Consider the following 21,474-nt stretch of genomic DNA (forward strand, 5'->3'; position numbering starts at 1 on the left):
AGTATCATCAGAAGAGAGAGGCTACACAATCTTAGCCATAATCTTTGGAAGTTTGAATGACATGATTCATTTTCACAGGAATTTTTTACCTTGCATTGTTCTTCTTGATCTTTTTGGTTTGTTGGTTTGTTTTTGAGACAGGATCTCAACTCTGAAGTCAAAGCTGGTCTGAAGCTTACTGTGTACCCCTGAGTAGCCTCAAACTTATGTCAATCTTCCTGCCTCAGCCTCCTAAGAAAGTGGATAACAAGTATGAAACATCATGGCCAGCTCTTGATTAAAAAGGCCTAAAATAAATGGGGTCAGAACAACCATTTTATTTTAGAGGTGACTTGGCCATAAGTCTTGAAATAGCTTTGCAAAACATACTAAAAATTGAACCCATGCAGAAAGCTTACTAGCTGGAATTTGAAATGACTGACTGGACAGAAGAGTCTGGGTGAAACTCATGATCCTTTGCTGACAAAGCAGCCCACATGGAGGATGCAGAGCACTTGTATCTTTGCTGCTCCAAATTCCAGAGCAGGAACTGTGACTAGGAAATAATTCTGTGCTCCCAATATAAAAGATGGTGTGTATCTCAGCCTCATGATAAAATACTTAGTAATCATTGACATGATAACTGTAAATATTAAGAAATAGGAGGATATAAAGAGAACAATTGGTTACAAAAGAATAGTGTCCTTATAGTTCAGTGAATATAGTTATATAATAATGAGGAACCAAACATGAATGGATTTAATGCTTAATTCAACACTTTTTAAATCCAATGTTTTATGTATAGCTTCTCACTGACTAGACTGCTACCCAAAAAAACTAAGTAGTAGCAAGCCTAAAATGAAGATTAAATGTTCTGTTTTGAATGGAGCTCTGAGCAGTTTCCCCAAAACCTAGCATGTCACACCTCTTATGTATCAAGTTATTACTATATCATTTGCAACTTCCAATATATAGCATGTATAAAATAAAAACAATTAATAGATCAGTTTAACTCATGACTGTTGTTTGATTCTTAACATACCTCTAAATCAGTATGTGAAGACAAAAAATATTTTTTGTTTCTCTGTCCAGAATACTCTCTCCTTATGTCTCCTGGATTGCTGGTTGTTTTCCAACATCAAGAACCTGTGACTTCATGATTTCCAAACCTCCTCTACCAACACCGAAATGACGACTTCAGAGAATTTAAAGTGCAAAGAAACATCCTAAGCAAATTATTTACTTAGAGAACTTTCAAACCTTTGATAATTATTTTTTTTTCAATATTTTCTGGGCAAATACAGGCATAACTCTTTTGAGTTTTTATTAGTTTTGAGGAAAATATGAGGATGAAAATGAAGTTTTGTAGGCTAGAAGAGGCATCTAGATAAAGTCCTGCCATGGCAAACATGAAAGATCAAAGATAAATTTAGAGACATGAATGCAAAGGGAAAACAGCAGCCATTCAGGAACCATCAATAAATTCATGCATATGTATTCCTATTTATAACTTCCAAAAGATTTCTTTAACTTAAGATGAAGTAGAAGTCAAATGCATTGTGATAGCACACATCGGTAATCCCAGCAAGCCAGAGACAGAGGCAGGAGGGTCAAGAGCTCAGAAAGCAACAGAAAGAAATGACAGAGATGGAAAGAGTAGACAAGATAGTAAAGAGAGGCAAATGTAAGTCAGAGATACATTGCAACTAGCTTAAGCCACAAAGTGCCAGAAACAAGTAATGAGGGAAGAAAACTTTAAATGAAGAAAGAATAAGGAGAATAGTCATAAGGTCCCTTCCCCAAATAAAGCAAGGCCATAAAAGATTGTGGCTAGGAAATGCCAATCTCAATGATAAGGGTGCCTATAAGATATATGATATCATCATTTTTAGAATTCTAAATTATATACAACAAAATACATAATATTCAGCTTTCTTCTAAATATTTATTGTCAAAGAATGAATATGAAAACAATTTTTCAATACATGGTAAACATCTCTTTATATATGCCCATTTTATACATTGAGAACAACTGCAAAAAAAGAATTCAAAGGGGAAAAGTATCCTGTAAATGACTTAATATGGGGGTAGTTGTATGTCAGCATAAAAGATACCCAGAAGACAACTAGAGCATTTTTACAAAACCACAGAAATGAAAGTGGCATTTATCGCCAATTACTGTAAGGAATGATTTCCTTCCTGTATATAATAACTTTTACAAAAATGTTCAAGAACGCAACTGCATTGCACTAAAAAGTTCCATTGGAACAACTTAAAATGACAACTTTCTACTGAAAACATGAAGCCCAAACCATAACTAACTTTTTTCTAACATTAATGACTAATATGAAATTCTATCATTCAGTTCCAGAAGTTTCTTCAATCTTCTATGGCCTTGCATCATATCTTACTTTGGATTAACTCTACATTTTTTTACAAGCTAAAATATGTCCTATAGGTTCAGTTGGGAGTAAATCAAGTTACTACCATAGAAAATAGAATCTTGGATTAAACAAAAAAACTCGAGAAAAAAATTGTAACAACAGAACAGAAGAGTCTTGAGTTGATAAAGCTGAGGTCTGTAAAAACAATGTGAAGGGGAATGGATCAGAAAGGTAGAAACAGATGCAATAATGGCCACAATGCAGAAGAGCACGTGTGAGGTGAGCAGTTGTTGCTGGCCAAGAATAGGTCCCTCAAATGGGTTTGATGAGATCTCACACCCATTCCCACTTCCCATCATGGTCACAGGTTATCAGTGAGGAAATATCCTCTCTACCGTAGAAATAATGTGCAAAATAAGCACCAAATTAAAATATGTCTCAGGAAAACTTCATATTCTGATGAGGATATAGTTGACAATGAGTAGGCACTTGGCTCAATGGGGTAGTTATTTTACATCACATTACATCTAACCCCTTCTCACATATCTATACCATGTAACAATAAATGGAGAAAAGCATTCAAAAGAATGAAGGGCAGTCTGACCTATAAAATCTAATTGAAATTACTTTTCTTATTTGTAGAAGCAGTAGACATAGCAAACTTAGCAATTAAAATACAAAACTCATGCAATAATTTGACTAGTCTCTGTTTAAAAGTATGTGAATACTAACATTTTTTAAAAATTAAAAACAACATAAATTCTCTAGATCAATTCATTAAATTATTTCCATAATGCAGATTCATTAGTGTTACTCCAATATATACCTTTTTAGAAGAACTTGTTGATCACCTTTAAAAAATTATCTCATTGTATCAACTCACTTTTTAAAGAAGGAAGACAAAGAGAACAAACGTAACATTTTCTCATGAAATATTAACTTTCAATAATATGACAACAATTTCTAGAAGTTTTTAAAAAAAATACTGTAACTTTTAAGAAACTGAGTCTATTGGCTTTAGACCCCTTAAGTTCCCTCTGCTTACATAAAGTTACACCTAGAACATCAATTGTGATTTCTCCTCCTCTCTCTTCCTCCCTCCCTCCCCACTTCCTTCTCTCTGCCATTTATAAATGTAAGCAAAGTGAAATAAAATACTATGAAAAATATTTGTCTACAGAAATAGTAGATAGAGTAAAAAACACACACTGAGTTAAAGAAATCAAAGACATTGTTTATTGGCCTCATTTCCCAAACCTTTCTTTCTTGTTGCATATAAACCAACAATAGCCAACATGGCCAGGTGCAGCTCCAAAATATCAAAGACAGCTCACCCCTTCCAGTGGTCCTATGGGGAATGATAAACAGTCCTACTTTTCAACCCCAGGGAGGAAAAGCACAATTGTAGATGTTTGAATAGGTTAAGATAGCACTGCTTCCCTTTACATACACTATTTTAGACAAAAGCACCTCATTGACTGGGATTTTTCTCAATACATCTTCCAAACCCACAAGCAGATGGATTGAACAACATAAAAAAAAAGCCATATAATTTCTTTAGATCTTATATGAAAATATGTCTTAAGGTGGTCTCAGGTTCAATAGCATAGAAATCAACATAACTGGACAAAATTTGAAACTATACTAGCCCAGAACAGTAAATTTCAAGGTTGTTCTTAATTTCTATTCAAACCTCTCCATAAACTTTATTACTGATGTCATCTTTAAAAAACAGAAAAGCATCTTTAAAAAACAGATTTCACTAAGGTCCTATGGAATAAAGTTCATCTCAGGTAGATCTAGGCTAAATTGAACCCTTAAGGCCTCTGACCTATAATAAATGATGCTCCAGAAACCCCACTGGATTTTGATCAAAGTTATAACAGTTATTGAAAGGGGGAAAAAAGCAAGTGCATGTCTTATTTGAGGGAACTTCCCAAGCATGTTATTGAATAATAACCATGTTATTTATAAGAGTAAATAACCAAAGTTGTGAATTACCACAATAGTGGAGGTTTACAGTGGAATAAACTCAAATATGAAGTCTATTTTTAATTATAAATAATAAAGCTATAATTTTGCTCAGAGTAAACACCATCATTTTGCTATCTGTTACAACTACAAAATCATTCAATAAATATTAAGCTCATAGGAAAGAGCTCCATTGTACCAGTTACTTTTTAAAATATTATTTAAACTTAGCTTTAACAAGCTAAGGAAAACCCCAAATCTATAGTACTGAATCTATTCTGATTATAAATGGCGACACCAACTGCCTGGTTTATTAATTCATATATGTCTATAATATCACCTTAATTTTACTATAGCAAAATATTACTGAAAAAGTACTACTGAGTAGATAGTATTGCAACGAGTATATACTCAAAACAAGGCAAATTTTTGCTCTCCAAAGGAATACAATATAAATTACAAATACCATAGCCAAAAAAAGGGAAACTTAAATGTTATATATGAACCTCATAGCCCACCTTTCTTCTTGACTGGCATTCTTGGGTCTCTCCACTGACACTGGACTCGAGATCTCTTTGCAAGTCTCTGTCTGCTTGATCCAGCTGAATTGAGATGGAGCCAGGTTAACTGTTGCAAACCACTTCACGCTTCAGCCTTGATATTCAGGCTGAGTCTTCTATTTCAAATAAAGAAAATAATGATGCATTTTTCCAGAACCAAACAGTTTACACTGCCCACAGTGTTCAGAGGAAAAAAAAAATAAGTTTTTCAATTTTTGTAAAATATGTGTTCTTGTTTTAAAAGCTGAGAAAGTTATTGTCTGCATAGAAAATGTTATTAAAACTCCTCTCTTCCGGCAGGAATACTTTTGGATGTTCAATGACTAACTCAATTAAGGCACAGACCAATTTTAGGATCGTTGTCTCATTACTTTATACATGATCGAAATGGTTGGTAATAAAGAGCATCAATTCTTAGGAAAATGTTTAAACTTCCCCCTTCAAAAATACTTTTAAAAACGTCTGACTCTAGTCTTTTAAAAGGTGTGTGAGTTTGAACAGTTTTCTGGGGCAGAACAGAAATGCAAAGGCCCCCTTCTATTTAATGGTTCCGGATCTCACCCCCTCAGTAAAACAGGATCCAGCTTGTCCCTTTCATATTTTTCTTCTGTGCTCTCCAAGCCCCCAAAGCTTGATCCTTAATGCCCCTCTGATTCTGATCCTCCCGTGTATTAACCGAGAGGATTGAAAAGAAGGAAAGCAATCCCTTGGCATGGAGACATTAAAGTGACAGTGCTATCCAATGGGCACTTGATGCAGGATGATTTGGCGAAGCAGACTTCTTCACACTGGAGTCATTCACATCATGCCATCTCTTTGCATCCAAGCAGCTCCCTATCCGGCGAGGAAAAACACTGAGGCTGCTGGAGAGGAGAAACCAAACCTTACCCCAAAGGTGTTTTCAGAGACGCTGTAGTAGTATTAGGCATGCAACCACACACTATGCAAATAGTCCGCGATATCCTAAATGGGAGTGCAGCTGTTTGGCTTCCACATCCACCCTTTCTCAGTCTTTCTCCAATCTACCCACCTTCCTTTTGCAGAAAAGACATTTCTCTGCCACCGCTGGCCACCCCTGCCCACACCCCGGTCTTATACAGAAGAGCACCGAAATGTCCTGCACCCTCCACGCGATGAAGTGTTTCCTCGGGCAAGAGAAACAGCAGCACTAGAAATTATATAACTCTCGAATTTGGCTTGTCTAAGACATGGAGACCGGAGGGTCGGGGGTTGCGGGTCTGGGAGACGCTGCTGGGCATTTCACGTGCACGGAAGCGCGCCTGGCCTCCTCGCAGCACCCTCCACCCCTGAAACACTGGCCGACCAGGGCTCTTCTGGGGAGCAGGGGCGAGGGGATTTCTAACTGGACCCTTTCCAAGCGGGACTAGAGGGTGGACTATGAGGGGACTGAAGACTGGGAAGAGCAGGCTAGTCCGTGCTGCTCTGGCCGCGCCGGGGAGGCGGGCTGGAGGCTCTGAGGAGGAACCCAAGAAGCCACGGCCTTGACACACCGACCAGGCCGAAGGAGCGAGCTGCTAGCGCTGGACTACCCCAGCCGCCCTGAGAAGAAGGCGCGCAGCAACAGGCCTGAGCCCGAAGCGCCCCAGGTTCCCTTCAGGTTGGCCAAGAGGCGGCCAGGCTGACAAATTGCAGGCAAAGGACAAGCAAGGCTGGCCGGAGGCGGGCCCTCGGGCGCCTGGGCCTTCCTCGGAGCCAATGAGCAGTCGCAGTTTCCGGACGCCACGCCCAATCTCCGCCCAGCTGGGGGGCGCGGCTTTTGACTGGGTGGGGGCGGACCCGGCGAGAGGAGCGAGCTGTCAGCCAGCTGCAAGTCCCGCCCCAGGCGCTCCGGCCACGCCCTACAGTCAGTCACGTGAGGCTCCAAGATGGCGGTGTCGCAGACCCAAAGTGGGTCTCCATTGAGGGCTGCTAGCATGGTGCAGATGGAAGATAGAGAAGCGCCCCAGGTAGGCGGGAACCTGGGGTGGTGTGGGTCACCTCCTCGGAGATGGTACACGTGAAGGATCTGAGCAAATGGAGGACTGGTCCCGACTTTATGGAGGGCTTAATAAAGTCTCCAGTTCCTAACAACGGAGTCTACTCCAAATTAACTGTATCTTGTTTCTCTTCCTTGAGGACCTTTTACAAGCCTTTTCTTTGATTAGGAATACTTTCTCGCCTAACCCCACCAGGCCAGACGTCTATTTCTATCATTCTGTTTTCTGTTTTTTATTGATCTTGTTTGTCCTGACTTAGAGCCAGATTGTGATGGATTCTTGAAAACATTCACTCTTTTGATGACCTAGGAACCTAATATACACCAGTGCTGGATAAATCGTGTAAGAATGTTGGATAAAATTCTGAAGGTCAAGTCAAAAGTGTACTTAAAAATACAACACACTGTAAAACACTTTGCAAACCGCACACCTACACAAATGCACTTACTTGTACAGGGATGGAGACCTGATCGGTTGGGTGACTTTGAACTTTCTTAACTTTTAGATTAAAAGTTGGTTGTGGTAAAAAGGCTTCATTTCAACGCTTGTTGAAAGCCTTCTTTCGGAAATGAAGAGGGAGCATTTCCCATGCCTGAAGCCCCCGGCTTCTATCCACAAAAATAAGTAAAAACCTCTGGGAAAGTCAATAGTCTATATTTGCTTTAATCAAGTAGAGTGTATCGAAAGCCTTGCAAACACCAGGTGCCAAAAATATTTTCTGTCACTTTTCATTATTTCAGTATTTACTGTCCTGCAACTGTAATTCTGGGTACTCCTCTCCCCAGGGCTGTTTCAAGGGCCTGGAAATTTTCTGTCGGTGGTGGGGAGGACTGTTCAGTGAATTGGATGAGAGCAGAAAAAAAAATTTCTGTAAGGTTTTTTGGTTAGCCATGGTGCTATTGATATCTGTCTTCATAGTACACTAGATGGGTAGAGAATCCCTCTTAGAAAGTAGTTTCCTCTTCTATTTTCCATTTGGATAGCAGTTGGGGGGAGGAGCAAAAGATTTCAATCTATAATTTGTGAAGCATTTTGTGCCCCCCTTCCTCAAGTATTTTAAAGAAAAAGAACTGACTTCATTACAATTCTGTATTGAGGCAGAAAAACTGGTCTTTTGATCTATTGTATACCACCTTAAGATAAAGGAAACCATACTTTGTGTGTGTTGATTTCCTGGAGTCTGGATCCATTGTTTTTTTCATTAATTTGAGGTTTAGTATATGCTCTTAACTTATATTAACATGTAATCTATAATGAGACTTTGACTTTATAACTATTTATTGACTAATCCAAAAAATGTAGAGCAAAAAATAAAAAGAACTGAACTTTGAATCAGTAGAACTCTCACTAATGAAATAAGTAAACATTTGCAACCAAAAATTTGGATTTGTAAGAAATGTCCGTATTTCCTTGTTAGGATGAAATTAAAACCTCTTAAGCTACATGTCAGAATACCAAAGGATTTAACAAATGTTTCCACAAAGACCTAAAAGGCTGACCCATAGCCAGACATTCAGAATAGATTGTTTTGAAATTTATTTTTTTAATTTTTCACCAATTCATTGGCCAAGCCCTTGTGTTCTTTCGATATTGGTAGTTATCTGCTTATCATGTGGACATAGGAACCTTACAGTCCCCGAGTCCACTGCCATAAATACAGGCTTGCTTCATAGTATACCACATAGCTGTTTCTGACAAAGGCCTTGCTTCTACCCCAAGCCTTACTAGGAAAATGAATATAAAATGTAAAGTCCAATATAACCGTGATGCATTGCCTCTTCCCAGTTTGGAACAGTACCCATCTTCAAAGCACTCCTGGCTCTCTCTCCTACCCACTCCTACTCCAAAATAGTCTACAGAATGAACTCAGGCTTTCATTAGAGAATACAGGTGATCATTGTCCACAAGCAGGTACTGTTTGTGCCATTACCTGAAGAGGGTAAACAGGGCCTTCTCTTCTTTTGGAGTGAACAGAGGAAGCTATACTGAAGGGAAAAAAATCATCTCAGTGATAAGACAACCTTGCTAATCTGTTGTCTTAGTCATCGTTGTAGTGCTTCAAAGATACACCAGGACCGCAGCAGCTCTTGTAAAATAAAGCATTTAGTTGAGGGCGTGCTTACAGTTTCAAAGCGTTAGTCTGTTATTTTAGTGGCCCTGTAGCTGAGAGCTTACAGCCTGATCCACAGGCAGCAGGAGGTGAGGTGGGGGCACTGAGAGGAGAGAGAGAGACTGCCCAGGTCCATGGGCTTTTGAAACCTCAAAGCCCACCCACAGTGACACACTTCGAACAAGGCCACACCTCCTAATCTTTAAATCCTCCAGTAGCGCCACTCCCTGACAACTGTCATTGGAATATATGAGCCTGTGGGGCTGTTCCTACTCAAGTCACCACAGATGTAAACACAGAAACAATCACTTCCCCAGTTTGTGTGTGGCTCAAAAGCAAAAACATTATCTTAACAAGTAATAAGAGCCCAGTAAATATTGATTGAATCATTTCTTTAAAATATTGGGAAAGCAGATCCCACAGTATCTAGAATATTCCTAGACTCTAAATGGTTTTACTCTGAATATAGTTTTATAAAGCTTTATGTGTTAGTATGGTTAGCTGTTATGACTCTGGAATTTCATTTTTTTTCAGAACATCAAGATGGCAATTTATACACGTGGTCGGCTGATTCCTTCTCTAGGAGATGCAAAATTCAGAAAACCTGTGATCACCGAAATTATTGAAAAAAAGTTTGAATATTATACAAAAGAGTAAGAGACGCACTGATAACTGAGTCACCAACTTGATTTGCCCATCCATCCTTTTTATTACCATAGTCTCCAAGGATTGTTTAAGAAACTGCTTGCGTTTTGCTCCTTCTGTTTGTTTCTTTAAAAGTAGGTAGTGTCACCACTATAACATTTTGCCAAAATGTTTCTCCTATAGGCTTTCACAGTTTCTCTTGCCTGAATTGCCATCTTAAACAGTTGTCTAAGAAGAGAATCTTCCAGATATTCACATATGTGGGGAAGGGTCTTAGGAGAACTGGCAACATTGAAGTTCCAAAAGATGCCTATACAAAAGTTCTGAAAACACAGCTAATAAATAATTCATGGAGAAAAAGAAAACAAACAAACAAACAGAAAACTACCTACTGAGTTGGTTATGAAGAATGCCTTTCTTCTTCTTTTTTTTTTTTTTTTAAGAACTGGACTGAAATTGCAGTGGATTGAGCAATGGATTGAAATAGTGGTTTGTTAGACTGGATAATTTCTTTTGCTTCTTTTTTATTTATGTGTCTGGATAATTTCTTTTGCTTCTTTTTTATATATTGTTTTTATTTATGTGTCTGTTTGTGTAACTGTATGCTACGTATGTGAGCATATACTGGGGGAAGCAAGAAAAGAGCTTTGGAGCCCCTGAAACTCGTTAGAGGTTGTTGTAAGTCCCTTCTTTTGCTTCTGAAAAAAAAAAATTGCCCAAACTCATTGCTGAAATATTATTTGTACAATTATTCTTTGAATTAAAAGCAATTAGCATGAAACCAGATTGAAGGGTACTTATCTTTTACTGGTGAGCAATTATGATTCAAGTCGGTTTGGCAAGGCTGGGGAGGGACTTGGTGGTCAGAGCTCTTTTTGTTTGAGGTCTGCAGTTTGGATCTCCAGAAACCACAGACATTCAAGGTGTGCAGCAGTTCCAGTCTTAGAAAACAGACAGGCAATCCCCAGAGCAAGCTGGCAGGCAAAACTAGTGTAAGCTCTGACTTTAAGAGATCATGCCTTAACGAATAAAGAACAGTCGTGGACAGTTACCAGTACCAGCCTCATATTCATGTTTGCAAACGTGGACCCCCTCCCTGACACACATAACTCAAGAAGAGGTTAAACGACAGTTCAACTGTAGAGCTTTATTGATTCGGGTATGAGCCAGGGTTAAGAAAAACGAAATCTTTCAGATCTTGTTCACTGAAGTTTCATAAACCATAGACAAATTATTTCAAATGTATATGGGCCAATTCACAGATAGTTCTTTTCTAGACCGACTAACCGTGTGAAAATAGCTTTTTTTCTAGATGATCTTAAACAAATAATTTTTTCCTTTGAGACAATTATTTTAATAACACAAAACTTTTGATGCTGGGTAAATATGTTATAGTGTATAACTACTGAAGAAACAATAGATCCATTTAAAGAATGTCATGTTAATCTTAGTTTTTTCCCTTTGGTCCTATCAGCATTTTAGATAAGCATGGAATTTTCTATGGAACTACTAGTGCCATGTCTGGAGTACTCGCAAACATCATTTTCAGAAGCAGTTTCAAGGTCCAACATGAAGCTTTGAAGACCTTTGCTACCTTAGCTACCCTTCCATTTTTGTCTACCGTCGTTACTTACAAGCTCTTTGTAACTGATGCTTTGAACTCAGGTAAACTTAAATTCTTCAATACATAATGTAGCTATTATGAATTAAAGTTCCTCATTAACAAATGTTTGTAATACTCTCAGATATTTGTATATGATTTTATCATTTACATATATTTCTTGGTTTGATCTGTGCAGCAGTCCTCATCAAGCAAGGCAGGTGATACTCTTCCATGGAAGTGGAATTGGGAGTGGTTGTGAACCACCTTGTGGGTTCTGGGAACTGAACCTGGGTCCTCTGTTAGAACAGCAAGTGCACTCGAGTGCCGATCTGTCTCTCCAGCCCCTCTTACCACTTGTCTTTAATCTTTGTCTAATGACTTTCTTCTGTAATATACTGACTAGAAGTGTTCCCTCCCGCCCCCCCCCCCACTCTTTTTCAGGGTAACTTTTTTTTCTGTAGCCCTGGCTGTCCTAGAATTCAAAGATGCCCCTGCCTCTGCCTCCCAAGTGCTGGGATTAAAGTCGTGTGGCACCACACTTGACTAAAAGGTCTATTTTAAGGACACATATTCCTGGTACCTAGCATATACCTGTCACATAGTAAACAATATGTATGTGTGTTCACCTATAATCCAGGTATTGGATGTGATAGGTTAGTATTCTTACTGTGATGTTGCTTCTGTAAAAAGCATACATAAATGATAATTCTCCATATTTTAAGAGTATAATAAGTAAGTACTGTTTTAAAACAAGATGCGTTTAAGCCCATTAAGTGCCAGACTTTGAATTCCTAAAGTCCTTTCTACTGTTTACCTGTGGTTGCAAATAGCAAAATAACTGTGCTTTGAGAGACAGCTGCTCTATTTATTAATTGTTATCTTAAATCTTAAAAGGAAACCAACTTTTCTTTCACTTTCTAGGTAACATAAGCAGGGAAAACTGTATTCTGAGAAGTATACTGATTGGCTTTATATGTGGTGTTTCATATCCCAGTGCTCTGGCTTTTTCTAAAAATGGACAATTGGCAGTAAAGTAAGTCTGCCCGTTCCTTCTCTTTTTACTTTATTCTTCCATTTTTCACCCCCCCATGCATATGTGTGCGTGTGTGTGTGTGTGTGTGTGTGCGCGCGCGCGTGCGCGCGCGTGTGTCTGTATGTGTGTGTGTATGTGCCATGCACATGTAGCTAGAAGTCAACTCCAGGTGTTATTTCTCAAAAGCTGTCCACCTGATTTTATATTTTTGAGACAGGATATCACTATGCAGCCATGAATAGCCTGGGTCTCTCTATGTATACCAGGCAGGCTTTGAACTCAGAAATCTGCCTGCCTTTGCTGGTGCTGGGTTTGAACACATGCCACTATGCCTGTTCACCTTATGTTTTTGAGACAGGATCTCTCATTGGTCTAGAGCAGTGGTTCTCAACCTGCGGATCCCAGCCCTTTTGAGGTCAAACAGCCCTTTCACAATCGTCACCTAAGATCACTGGAAAACACAGATGTTTACATTACTACTCATAACAGTAGCAAACATACAGTTGTGAAGTAGTAATGAAAATAATGTTATGGTTGGGGGTCACCACAGCATGAGGAACTGTATTAAAGGCCGCAGCATTAGGAAGGTTGAGAACCACTGAGCTAGAGCTTGCCATTGGGCTGACTAGACCGTGAGCCCCAGGGACCATTCTGTCTCTGCCTCCCCAGCACTGGTTGTAAGCACACATCACCAGGTTTGGCTTTTTTTTTTTTTTTTTTTTTTTTTTTTCTTTAACCTGCATTTCTGGGGATAAAACTTTGGTTCTCGTGGTTGCATGGCAAGTATTTTACTGACTGAGCTCTCCAGCCCTTTCTCTTCTATTCCTTCCTCCCTCCCTCCTTCCTTCCCTCCCCCTCTCTCTTCCTTCCTTCCTTTTTTTTTGGGGGGGGGTAGGGAGTGCTGATAACTTCTTCTTTTTCTTTAGTTACAGGCTAGTCAAAACAAAATAGCCTGCTAACATATAATTTTGTTATCTACATGATAGACGTATACTAGAAATGAGCATAGTTTAGGAGAAATCAGCAGCTTTCAATAGTGTGTCAGTCCAGGAGACATGGTTGTCTCTTTTTCATTTTCAGGTATCATACTGTTCCACTGCCACCAAAAGGAAGAGTTATACTCCATTGGTTACTCCTTTGTCAAACTGGGATGAAAGCAATGGCTGCTCCTCTAGTATTTCAGGCACTTTTTGGACTATTACATAGCTCACACCACTATGCTGTATGTGAAAGAATGCGTGCAAAAGCTGGGCCTGAAGATGAACCAAAGAGTCAGTAGAGGCCAACTCAGCAGAACGGACTTTTTTGTAAGGACTCAGGCATTGGTCAGAGAGTGAGAAGTACCTCTGCTCCTTTTGCCTAGCATATATCAGATACTCAGTAAATATAAATGTAAAACAAATGCAAGTTTCGTCCTTCTTTCTTTGTTGTGCATAGAAATGGGTTTAGAGGGGCAGGAGAGATGGCTCAGAGGTTAGGAGCACTGGCTGCTCTTCTAGAGGTCCTGAGTTCAATTCCCAGCACCCACATGGTGGCTCACAACCATCTGTAATGAGGTCTGGTGCCTTCTGGCCTGCAGGCAGAACCCTGCATACATAATAAATAAGTAAATAAATCTTAAAAAAAAAAAAAAAAAAAAGAAAAAAAAGAAAGAAATGGGTTTGGAGCCTCAAGTGTTACCTATGCAGACATAGCAGGTACCTGGTATACATCAGAGATTGTACATGTAATAAGAAATGATCCCTAAAGACTTCTCAGAAGAGGAATAAGAACTATGAACACAGTATTAAATGGTTTAAGAGATGCACACATAATGTGAGGGAACTAAGATTGTAACAACTATTTAGGCAAATGATGTTATGGGGAAAGTAGCATGAGCTAAATGTTGGAGGAACAGGAAGTTCTTAAGAGGGGAAAATATAGAAGGCATGGAGGTCCTCATGCTGACAGATAAGCACTAGGGGAACGAGGAATAGTAAACACACAGGATTATCTCCTCAAAGGGAGGAATGTATAACCTGTTTAAGTTTTTGATCAGTCTGTACTAGGTCATTCCTGTTGTGAGGGGAAACAGAAAACAAAGCCCAGAAGCAGCCGAGCTCTGGTGGGTCATACAGCAGTGGAGCTACCTAATTCAGGCGATGCCACCAGACTCCCCTCCCCACTGGACCAGAACTGGGCAGTAGAAAGGGTCTCAGAGCTGGAGGACTCTAAGTTCTGCTCAGATCACACAGGAGTGCCATCTCTGAACACACCTGACTCAGTCCCAATGGGAAGTGGCTTCAGTGTCCACTTGGCTGGCTCTGCCAAGACCTGCCAAGATGTGTCCTGATGTGGAATATTTGTACACTGGGTGAAGATGTGTTGCTGTGATTGGTGTAATAAAAAGCTGAATGGCCCATAGCTGAGCAGGAGAGGATAGGTGGGATTTCCAGGGTGAGAGAAAAAGAGAAGGAATCTAGGCATGAGAGAGTTACCAGCCAGACACAGAGAAAGCAGGATGGGCAGAATGGAGATGGAAGTAATGAGCCTTGTGGAAGAACATAAATTTAAAAATATGGGTTAATTTAAGTTATAAGAACTAGTTAAGGGGGGGTGGGGCTAGAGAGATGGCTCAGAGGTCAAGAGCACTGCTTGCTCTTCCAAAGGTCCTGAGTTCAATTCCCAGCAACCACATGGTGGCTCACAACCATCTGTAATGAGATCTGGTGCCTGTGGGGATATGTGCAGACAGAACATTGTATACATAATAAATAAAAAAATCTTTAAAAAAACAAAAAAGAACTAGTTAGGAACAAGCCTAAGCTAAGGCCAACCTTTTATAATTAATAATAAGTCTTCATGTCATTATTTGTGAGCTAGCTGCCCAAAGAAAAGTCGAACTACAGTGTCCAGCTGACAGTTGTTTTTAATGGTCTTCCTGAGAGGATCCAAGCAATACATTACTGCAGTCCAGGTTGCAAAATAATTGACAGGGATTTTATCCCCCTTTTCTGGGCCTTTTTTGCATTAGCTCCTATGCACTTCCAATTATCAACATCAATGGTTCCTTGTTTAGGAAATCTTCACCCAGTGTACAAATATTCCACATCAGGACACATCTTGGCAGGTCTTGGCAGAGCCAGCCAAGTTTAGGATTGAATTTTACAGTCATTGGTACAAAGTTGCAGAGCTGTTGCTCTGAATAGTTTGCTCCTCTGGGTCTTAACAGATATCTCAATAATCGTATAAAATGTTTTGCATCAGAGGACTGAGAAGAACCAATGCTAATTTCACATTCTCACAGTTGGGACCCCTTGAGTAAGAGGACCCAACTCCTACCCTCCGCTTCTATTTACAGAAAAATTTTATTACCTTCACCAAGGTGCTGTGGATATCACTCTATATAAATAAAACGCTGATGGCCAATGACCAGGCAGGAAGTATAGGCGGGACAAAGAGAGAGGAGAATTGGGGAAACAGGAAGAAGGAGGAGAGAGACTGCAGCCACCGCCAGGACAAGCAGCATGTAGAGACTCTGGTAAGCCACCAGCCACGTGGCAAGGTATAGATTTATAGAAATGGGTTAATTTAAGATAAAAGAGCAGTTAGCAAGAAGCCTGCCACGGCCATACAGTTTATAAGTGATATAAGCGTCTGAGTGATTATTTTATAAGTGGATTGTGGGACTGCGGGGCTTGGGGAACCTGGAGAGAAGCCCTCCAGCAACAAATGGCGCCCAATGGCTCGAGTTTCCACCTTAAACCTGAGAATATTTAATAACCAATTCTAAACAGAGCCAAAACCAGGTTCCTACTTCTTGTCTCATACGGGCAGCTAGATACGGCAAAACGCAAGTTTGGACACTGGCGGGTTCCTGGCGGGTGCGTTTGACCGGCAGTATGGCGGAAATGAGGCATCTGCCAGCGGCAAATTAAGCTGTGTGGTAGATTTAGTCTTTACTAGTATTTAAAAAAAAAAAAAAAGAGGTTTCTGGGCTACACGCTGCTTTGATAAAAGCTTAGACCCACTATTTCTGAGACTTGATGACTCCCAGAGCTGGCGGAAAACGTACCACTGCCATGTTGGGAAGCTGAAGTGGGCGGAGCCAGCAGCCACAGCACCATTTCAGGCTTACAATGGTGCAGTTTAAAGCAATAGGCTCAAGGCTCAAGGCTCAAGGTAATATAAAACATAAGCCACATAAAGATGGCTACCACACAGAGAATCTGGATTATGTTCTCTTTGATATTCATAACTAAACAAAAACATTTGATTACAAAAGCTGTTGAGTTATGCCAAAATGTATATTTTAAAGGTACCTTGACTTCAAAATTTGGATATAAGGATATGTTACTTTGGAAAAGAGGTTCTGCTTTTGTTTCCACAGAAAGCCAGAGGCTGTGGACTTGTTCCAGATTAAGATACATCAGGTTTCACCAGCCAAGACCCCCTGAAAGGACTCCGATGACACCATGGCCCAGATGATCCAACATCCAGATCGGTTTCAAGGCAACTGGTTCACACAATACAGCCTCACAGACTACCCCATAGGTCTAAAATTTTCTTTGCGTCCCCATAAGATACAGCGCCCCCCTCCAGCAGGAAGTAGTAAGAGATGCTACGCCCAAATTCCCAAATATACCAAGCTGGCTTTAGAGGTGGAATTGGCTCACTCCCCCTCTAAACCCAGACATATTGCTTTAAAAAAAAAATGGTTAAGGGATTCTTGTGTCCCAAATCAGAAGAGCCCTCTGGTGTGGGACAGAGAAAAACCAATATTTTTATTTTGGGACAGAGAAAAACCAATATTTTTATTTAAAACAGGTTGATTATAAATGTGATCTCTTTCTGAAAAAGAAAAGGGGATATGATATATAGAAGGATATGGAGATGATAAGATAAAAGGGTAGATTAATGAACCTACTTTTAAAGAACAACTTGTTTAAAATGTTTTACATTGGTATAGATTTTGGTTCATTGATACAGACTTGAGGTTGATTTTGTTATACTGTATATATATATATATGTTTCTATTCTTGTTTGAGGTATTGTGTTTATATAACTCATTTAAAATTGTAATGCATAATTAAAAAATACATTAATAATTAGTCATCTATGATAATCATATCTGTAGCCATGTTAGTTAAGTCTTCTAGGTATACATAGATATATTTCAGATAGATAGGTAATCTTCAAACACTTCATAGACCTGGAGAATATGGCATTTAAATAACTTAGAATTCTGTTGACGTGAGACACAATTGCTCCTGGCTGCACCAATTTGATCCTGAGAGAATGTTGGGCTTCTAAGACATTTCCATTTGGAAGTTTGTCTTTTTGGCACAAAATGGCCTACTGGGCAAAGAACTGCCCTTGCCTTGATGGCTGACAGTACAAATGCAATGCTGTCCTTTCTGGACAAGCGGGACACAAGGAAAGCGACCACTGTACTCTGCCAAGACAGGGTAAGATGGTCTCTTAAAATTCCTGCTTCTAAAAATGGTCTGTCAGATACTCTAGGCCTGTAGCCAATTTGAATGCACCAACAATGCTGAGAAACATTAGGTGACTGTCCAGGCTGCCAGCTGTCTTGGTCTACTCTTGCAAGATTCCCGAAAGTTGCTTGCATCCATCTACCATTTCTCAGATACCATTATGTTCCTTCTCAGGTCTTTGATGTGGTTGAAGACTAGATAGTCGTAATTTCCTCAGTTATGATAAAAGATAAGTTAGCTATAAAACCTTAAACTCACAAATATAAGATAGATAGGACATCTTCTTTAATATTGTAACTATAATTCTTGCTCGGTAATTGTTTTGTTATATGTAATTTTACCATGTTAAAGTTAAAACCTTCCTTTTTAAAAAAAGAAGAAAGGGGAAGTGCTGTGGATATCACTCTATATAAATAAAACGCTGATGGCCAATGACCAGGCAGGAAGTATAGGCGGGACAAAGAGAGAGGAGAATTGGGGAAACAGGAAGAAGGAGGAGAGAGACTGCAGCCACCGCCAGGACAAGCAGCATGTAGAGACTCTGGTAAGCCACCAGCCACGTGGCAAGGTATAGATTTATAGAAATGGGTTAATTTAAGATAAAAGAGCAGTTAGCAAGAAGCCTGCCACGGCCATACAGTTTATAAGTGATATAAGCGTCTGAGTGATTATTTTATAAGTGGATTGTGGGACTGCGGGGCTTGGGGAACCTGGAGAGAAGCCCTCCAGCAACACCAAGGGTCAAGCCCCATACTTTGGGTGGCATTTGTAGGGATCTCTGCAACCACCAGGGCCAACAGAGTGATGATCCAAAGTAGGCAAGAAGGCAGTTCAGTTCAACAAGACACAGTAGCAGGTGTTGGTTCAAACTTCAAGAGTCTGACCTTGTGTAGTTTAGGCATATTTAAGCACAGCACAATTTTGTAAAAAGTGTCGTAGTGGTGATTAACTCAATCCCATATGCACAACAAACTTATCACATGACTACATTGAAACGTAAAGTGCAAGTGACATCTTCCACAAAGATAGGTTCTAATAGATTGACTACGAAAAACAAGCTCAAGATAAGGGTCTGGGGAGGATCCAGTGTGGTCTCAGCCACACACATAGTACAAAGGTTACCAGGCTGTTAATCACGTCCACTCCCAGCCTTCTGGGTGGAAACAGGTTTAGCCCTGTGTTTTGAACATTCCTGTTTCCCCTAGTGTTATCTGTGAACATAGGGACATCCATGCCTCCTACAGAAAAATATCCCTTTGCTCTCTACCCTAAATCAGTATACTAAGCACACTCTTAGTTACAAATTGCCTTCACTTACAATTTACTTATCTCCTATCTGCATGTCATATATTAAAAACCAGAAGTGTAATGATTCAGTCCCAGTCCTAAAGAAAGACACATCTAAAGAAAAGAATTCACAGCACCTCTTTTAGAATCTGCTGAGGCATTCAATTGTGTATTCATCGTCATTCTGAAAATGGACACTGATGAGAAAAGTTATGGAAATAAGATCCCATAGTTCATTCTTGTATATGATTATATTAGAAACTGGTAACCTTGGAAAGATGGCAAGGTCGACCTTTCTTCATTCCCCCTGCCATTTGAAAGTTGAGTCACTGTACCTTACTTACCTACTTCAGATTGTCTTTTCTAAGGCTAGAGTGATGACTGAAAAGTTAAGGGCACTTGGTGCTCAACCATGAGGACCAGAGTTGGGATCCCAACATCCACACAACAAGCTGGTCCTGACCTCATGCATGCCTGTAATCCCAGTGCTAAGTCGAGCAAAGACAAAAAGAACATTGGGACTTATGTATACCTGTGTTGCCAAAAGACACAAGGTCCAATTCAGTGATAGGCTCTGCTTGAAAAGGAATAAGACAGAGTAATAGAGGAGGAGACCTGATGCCCTCCTCTGGTGTCAGTGCATGAATACAGACAAGCACACAAACACACACATGATTTTGTGTGTCTTTCTAAGTCTGACAATTCACTTGGCGTGACTATCTCCAACTTCCCCAAGTTGCTTTGGTTATGGTGTTTCATCACAGCAATAGTAACCATAACTGAGACAGGTGTCTAGGGAAGGCCTGCCTTCTAGATCAAAAATGGCTCCTTTTTGTTTCATAGAGATGGAGCAAGAGGTCTCTGCAGCCTCATATATAAGGGTACTAATCTTATTCCTGAGGGCGAAGTCCTAACTATACCCCAAAGTCCCACTTCCTAACACTATCACCTCATAGGTTGCATTAATTACTTTTCTATTAATAATATATATAATACATAACAATATAATAATAAAGCACCATGACTAAGGCAACTTGTAGAAGAGTTTGGGCTCTAGATGGTTGGAGTATACGATGGAGAAGCAAAGGCATGGTGGCAGGAACAGGAAGCTGAGGGCTTACGTCTTGAACACAAGCATGACGCAGAGAATACCAACTGGACTGTCCGTGGGGCTTCAGAACCCTCAAAGCCTGTCCCCCCCCCCCAGTGACATACTTTTTCCAACAAGGCCACACCTCCTAAGCCTCTCCAACAGCACCAACAGCTGGCAGCCAAGAATTCAAATTCCCAAGACTATGAGGGACATCTCATTCAGTCCACCACAGAAGTTAAGGCTTCAGCAAATAACATTGTGGGGACAAAAACTGACTATAGCAGCTACCATTATTGTTCTTGTTGTTATTGCTGCGTTCCAACTATCTCTGGCCTCTACTTTGCCTATAGTTACCAGTCTAGTGTGTTTATAGGGGGGGAACACAGAAATAAAATTCACAGAATTATATCGAATAATTGTGCATGTATACATGTAATACTGGTTCAACATTTATTACATGAAAGACATGTTACTATTCAGCTTTTAGCCGTGTTTCCTCTTAAATGTATGAATTGTTAGTATTATAAAGATTGAAGTACAGAGAGCCAGCAAGATAGCTCAGTGGCTGTGGTGGTTTGAATAAAAATGGCCCTCATAGGCTCATGTATTTGTATGCTTGGTCCCTAATTGGTGGGTTGTTAGGAAGGATTAGGAAGTGTGGCCTAATTGGAGGAGGTATATTACTAGGGGTGGGTTTCCTAGTTTCAAAAGCCATGCTAGGCCTTATCTCCTCCAGACAGACAAGAGAGACCGAGCTTGAAAATAAAGGCTCTTTGCTTTTACATATGGAAGTCAGTCTCCGTGGTGGTCTTTGGGGGTCCCCGCCGTCTGGGCATAACAGTTTCATAAAATAAAATATCAGGATTCTCAAAGCAATTTGGTAGGCATTTTTACTAACTATTCACAACTTTACAAAATAACCAGTTAAAGAATTTTGTCTTGCTGGCGGCGGTGGCACACGCCTTTAATCTTAGCACTTGGGAGGCAGAATCTACAAAGCGAGTTCCAAGACTTATACAGAGAAACCCTGTCTCAGAAAGAGAAAGAGGGGAGGGAGGGAGGGGGGAGAAAGAAAGGAGAGAGAGGAGAGAGAGAGAGAGAGAGAGAGAGAGAGAGAGAGAGAGAGAGAGAGAGAGAGAGACAGAGACAGACAGAGACAGACAGAGACAGAGAGAGGGAGGGAGGGAGGGAGGAGGAGGAGAGAAGAGGAGGGAAGGGGAGCGGGGAGGGGAGGAGAGGTTTTGTTTTGTCTCTCCTTCAGCGGTTTGATCCCCTGGTAGCTTTGTTTGGAACTCACTATGTAGGCCAGGCCGACCTGGAGCTCATGAAGGCTGA

At 40.2% G+C, this 21,474-nt stretch overlaps 2 protein-coding genes across 2 annotated transcripts in view; one reads left to right on the plus strand and one right to left on the minus strand.

The window, feature by feature from the left end:
• Positions 1 to 6,477, minus strand: part of Dlg2 (discs large MAGUK scaffold protein 2) — a 1,876,145-nt gene extending 1,869,668 nt beyond the window's left edge. The window contains exon 1 of the mRNA XM_037207364.1: positions 5,925 to 6,477. Coding sequence (XP_037063259.1) covers positions 5,925 to 5,946 — 22 coding nt within the window. The 5' untranslated portion in view covers positions 5,947 to 6,477. The remainder of the gene's footprint in view (positions 1 to 5,924) is intronic.
• Positions 6,478 to 6,746: 269 nt separating this feature from the next.
• On the plus strand, positions 6,747 to 13,684 carry Tmem126b (transmembrane protein 126B). Its single transcript, XM_028873457.2, has 5 exons — positions 6,747 to 6,861; positions 9,536 to 9,654; positions 11,121 to 11,311; positions 12,171 to 12,282; positions 13,363 to 13,684. Exons 1-5 carry the CDS (start codon positions 6,781 to 6,783, stop codon positions 13,559 to 13,561), a joined length of 702 nt encoding a protein of 233 aa, XP_028729290.1. The 5' UTR covers positions 6,747 to 6,780; the 3' UTR covers positions 13,562 to 13,684.
• The last annotated feature ends 7,790 nt before the right edge of the window (positions 13,685 to 21,474 follow it).

The sequence above is a fragment of the Peromyscus leucopus genome, chromosome 1, assembly GCF_004664715.2.
Source record: "Peromyscus leucopus breed LL Stock chromosome 1, UCI_PerLeu_2.1, whole genome shotgun sequence".
NCBI classification, from domain to species: Eukaryota; Metazoa; Chordata; class Mammalia; order Rodentia; family Cricetidae; genus Peromyscus; species Peromyscus leucopus.

Coding starts and splice junctions, on each gene's coding strand:
- Tmem126b (XM_028873457.2), top strand. CDS start 6,781: ATGGCGGTGTCGCAGACCCAAAGTGGGTCTCCATTGAGGGCTGCTAGC. Junction 9,655..11,120: donor TTTGAATATTATACAAAAGA/GTAAGAGACGCA, acceptor TGGTCCTATCAG/CATTTTAGATAAGCATGGAA. Junction 11,312..12,170: donor AACTGATGCTTTGAACTCAG/GTAAACTTAAAT, acceptor TTCACTTTCTAG/GTAACATAAGCAGGGAAAAC.